This window comes from Trematomus bernacchii, unplaced genomic scaffold (assembly GCF_902827165.1).
Source record: "Trematomus bernacchii unplaced genomic scaffold, fTreBer1.1, whole genome shotgun sequence".
NCBI lineage: Eukaryota > Metazoa > Chordata > Actinopteri > Perciformes > Nototheniidae > Trematomus > Trematomus bernacchii.
This window is the reverse complement of record NW_022988166.1, coordinates 24,794-29,660: the sequence shown is the minus strand read 5'-3', so window position 1 is coordinate 29,660 and position 4,867 is coordinate 24,794. Positions and strand designations below refer to the sequence as shown.

At 45.3% G+C, this 4,867-nt stretch overlaps 1 protein-coding gene across 1 annotated transcript; it reads right to left on the bottom strand.

Annotated features, from left to right (window-relative positions):
• Positions 1-150: 150 nt before the first annotated feature.
• Positions 151-3,706, bottom strand: LOC117475943 (metaxin-1-like; the record flags this gene model as incomplete). Its single annotated transcript, XM_034122289.1, is given in 2 exon segments — positions 151-220; positions 3,400-3,706. Coding segments are annotated over 2 exon segments (151 nt in total), but the record flags the coding sequence as incomplete, so codon positions are not given.
• Between the last annotated feature and the right edge of the window lie 1,161 nt (positions 3,707-4,867).

Genomic DNA, 4,867 nt, shown 5'->3' with positions numbered 1-4,867 from the left:
GTATGTGTGTGTGTGTGTATGTATGTAGTGTGTGTGTGTGTATGTATGTATGTGTGTGTGTGTGTGTGTATGTGTATGTGTGTGTGTATGTATGTGTGTGTGTGTGTATGTATGTATGTGTGTGTGTGTGCGTGTGTGTGTGTGTCTCACCACTGGGACTCCTCCAGGGGTTGGAGATCTTCCGGAGCTTCAGAGGAGCTCCTGCAAACTGAGCGTAGGCCTGCAGACACACAGGAGACAGAAGTCAGAAAGAGAATCTGAGATGAAAGCCTCTTTAGAGCTGAGCTTAATGAAGGATGTCCTCCTCAGATATTCACTGTTCATCATACACAGTGCTGCGCCGCCCCCTGGTGGTCACATCACATCGTTACACTGTTAACAACACACAGAGACTCATCTTAAAGGTCCCATGCTTCTCTGGTTCTGACCCGTCCCCTTGTGTTCTGAAGCTTCTGCATGTGACCGCTCTGCAGAGCCACTAACCCTCAGAGTGCACCCTGTAGAGAGTAAAGCTCTAACAGAGAGAAGACCTGTCTCTGCTGCCCCTGAACGCCTCGTTGCAGCCCCCTCAACACCCCCCCCCCCCCTTCCCGCGTCCATTCACGGTGTCTCGCAGAACCCACGCAGCAAGCAGGAAATGAACCCACCTCACCCTGTCCTCTCCTCACAGCAGCGAGCCCCCCAACGTCCCCCCAACACGGCCCCCAGACCCCACGCAGCATTCTCATCTGTTTGTCATTACTGGTGTCATTTCCTGGTTGCTAACAAACGCCATTGTAAAACATAATCACTGATGTTCCGCTGTAACGGTGGTGGACTCATCAGAACAGAGTGGACGAGCTGACCAATCAGAGCACAGTGGGCTCACAGGGGGGGGGGGGGGCAGGAGCTCCAACAAGCCGTGTAGGACAGAGAGTGAATACACATACTATACAGAGATGCTGTATGAGGAACCAATGTGAGTTTGGAACATTGAACAATGTACATCTAGTCTAGTAGACCTCAGTGTTTCCCCTATATACAAATAGTGGCGGCGCAGCTAGGGGGCGCCAGCCAGGTACCCACAAAAAAAAAAGAAGAAAGAAAAGATTATTTTTTACTTATTTTTTTTTATTAAAATAATAATAAGTGGCGGCCCTTTTTCATTTGTGATTGTTTGTTATGTGGATTTGTAATATTTGTGTTACTGTATGTTCAATAAAGGTGTATTTTTGCTAATGGCAGGGCCGATTTTTGGCGTAGGCGGTCGCCTAGGGCTGGGGGGCGCTGCGCTGGCAGCTCTGGGAGGGGAACAAACATTTTTGACCGTTGGCGCTCATCCTAATTTTCGGCCTTGATGTAACAACATTCATAATTAAGTAAATGTAACACCCTTTTCACCCCGGTTACACTTTTCATTTGCCCTGTACGACGGGCGCTGTAAGTGATGAAAGTGGGGGGTGTTGGCTTATCAGGCGCCCGCAGCTCACAGCCAAAGAGCGAGCGAGGGAGTGAGAGAGAGAGCAAGGGAGAGAGAGAGGGAGAGAGAGACAGAGACAGAGACAGAGACAGAGAGAGAGAGAGAGAGAGAGAGAGAGAGAGAGAGGGAGAGACAGAGAGAGCACCGGTACCGGCGCTGTTGTTATTAGCACCTGGTGCTAGCTGCGCTAACGGATATAAGAAGTAGATGTTTCTACAGCCAGGGTGGAGGAGAGCTCTCCAGTCAGACTGAGAGGCTCAGTGAGGTGAAGGACTCTCTGAGGGTTAGGTTCACTTTAGTCTCAGTTATCTCAGTGGCTCTCAAACGGTTTGACCACAAATTATGTAAACACATATTTCCAAGGCACTCCTTTATAATTATTAGGATCAATAAAAACAGGTTTGAAATCATTCCAGTGTATCCTATAGGACAGCAAACCAGACATATCCTTTAAAGTTGGAGAGATACAAACATATGCATAAATAAATAAATGTTAAGGTAAAATAAGATATGAATGATAAGTTCCATGTATTAGTTATTGGCTATGGGTTATTGGTTATGTTCACAAACTTATTGATTATTAAAATGCAAACCAATCTTTTTCAGATCCCCCTAGACCAGAGGCCTGTACTACGAAGCCAGAGGCCTGTACTACGAAGCCAGAGGCCTGTACTACGAAGCCTGAGGCCTGTACTACGAAGCCAGAGGCCTGTACTACGAAGCCAGAGGCCTGTACTACGAAGCCTGAGGCCTGTACTACGAAGCCTGAGGCCTGTACTACGAAGCCAGAGGCCTGTACTACGAAGCCAGAGGCCTGTACTACGAAGCCAGAGGCCTGTACTACGAAGCCAGAGGCCTGTACTACGAAGCCTGAGGCCTGTACTACGAAGCCTGAGGCCTGTACTACGAAGCCTGAGGCCTGTACTACGAAGCCAGAGGCCTGTACTACGAAGCCAGAGGCCTGAGGCCTGTACTACGAAGCCAGAGGCCTGTACTACGAAGCCGGTTCAACCTAACCTGGATATGTTTGAGTTAGCCGGTTGGCCCAATCCAAAACATACGCGCTCTCGCTAAGCGGTCCTACGACGCTGGTTATCAAGTGGATCGCTCAAGCCAGCCGTGTCCTACCTAGTTAGGTGCGCGTTCACATGAAAGGGGTGGTATCTGGAGCATTCGACCAATCACAAACATGGACAAGCGTACTGACAGCGCAGCGTCATACTTCCTGAATGAAAAGTGAACTTTAATATTAGTCAAATATGAAGAAGTTAAACTTTAAACATCCATGACTTAAACACTTTATCCAGGATCAAAGCCACATAGCTGCACCTGCAAGGTGAATACAGCTGGTAACAGAGAAAGCGTTTGAATGCGTACATTAACAGGTTTATAATATCACTGCCCCGTCTAAGACACGATCTGACTTTCATTACATTTGACTCCAGGGTTTCGTCAACTTAATGTGTTGCTTAAAATAATACTTCTGCATCCAGTATGTGACACTGTGAGTGTTGCACGGCCAGATACGGCTCAGCTGACTCAGATAAGGAGATATATGATACATTATGATGTGATATGATATGAATGATAATGGGACACATCTACGTCTGCACTCACAGTGCCGCGGACTGTACTTAATGTTACTCTGATCCGGTTACTTATGTTGTGGCAGATATTTAAGTAAGCTTTCTTAACGCTAATGTTATAAGTGTGTGTGTGTGTGTGTGTGTGTGTGTGTGTGTGTGTGTCGCCAGCAGTGGTCGCTGTACCTGAAGCTTAGAATAATGGAACCCATTCCCCAAACACAGGCTCCGGAGCTCCATTAAAGCTCCGTCCCTCATCACCCTTTCTCCCCCGTTTCTCCCCCCTCTCTCTCTCTCTCTCCCTCCCTCCGCCCCCCCCCCTCCCCCCCTCTCTCTCCCTCCGCCACCCCCTCTCACCAGCACGGTGAGGCAGTCGCTGCTCACGGACGGCAGACCCCAGGCTCCTTCCCAGCAGAACAGCTCGTCGGGCGCCGCCATGTTTCCGCGGGAGAATGACCTTCACTCCGGAAGAGAAGCGACTCTTCTTCTGCCCGGAAAACAGGTGCTTTCCCGCCCCCTGCTGGACTGGAGGGAGGCAGGAGAACAACACAAACAAACAACACGAAACAACACTAACAAACTAACAAACAAACAACACGAAACAACACAAACAAACAACACAAAAGTACTCTCTATCATTACAAAATACTCTGCTATATAACCTGCAATATTAATAATAATGTTTTAGAATATTTGCACACTTCTGTATATTTAACATGCTCGTATATATACTACTGCAATAAATACTACATCTAATACTACTTTCTATCTATCTATCTATCTATCTATCTATCTATCTATCTATCTATCTATCTATCTATACTAGTATCAGCGCTACCACCTCCTACATTAATACTAACTACATTGCTTCAGTGTAGATCTGTCAATGAGAAACTGAAGTCCTCCTCCAACAGAGCAACATGAATATATATCATATAACTAATAAAACAGATAAAATAGTGCAAGAGAATGTTTTGAGATGTGCAAGTTAATACAAATAAAATAGAAGTAGTGCAAGGAGAGTCTGTATACAAGTAAGTGGAATATGATATATAGATAAATGATTATCAAGATGCAAACAGATGAATGTTATGGACGTTCTTCACAGAGTTCAGGTGGTTAACAGTCTGATTGTGGAATGGAACTGTCTCTGAGTCTGGGGGTTTTATTCCTCATGCTTTTCAAGATTCAATCAACATATATAAGACACAAAACTATATAACAGTGCCAGATTTAGCAGATGAAGTAACCTCAAACTAAATGCAGTGAGAGTGGAGGATGTCAGTGTTAATGTGAACTTCCGCTTTTCTAATAGTCGTTGGTCAAGCTGTCGGTTTATTTCTGTCTTCTTTCAAAACTCAGTGACTCAACTTCTCCAAAAGTGTTCACGCTCCACATCAGCATTAAGGCTGCACTCAAAGGGCCGGTTGTGACTTTAAGACTATATAAAAATACATATATAAATATATAATATATATAATATAATGTATTATATAACATTATTGCCTCTGAATTGGATTATTATGGGATAGGGTAATAACTTCATAATTAAAGGTGGGGTAGGTACGTTTGAGAAACCGGCTGGAGATACACTTGTTGTTATATTCCATGGAATGCTCTTAACATCCAGATAGCAATGAATATCTGAAGTGCTTTGACAAAAAATCCATAAATAAATATCATCTGTGGAAGCTGTAGTACTGTAAAAAGCACGACCAATCATCTGAGCCGGCCCGGCTAAAATAACTGGATGGCCTACCTGCCTGTCAGCCTTCCATCTGTGCACAAACTTATCTCGTGCCCTCATTGGTCATGTGCGCGTTCG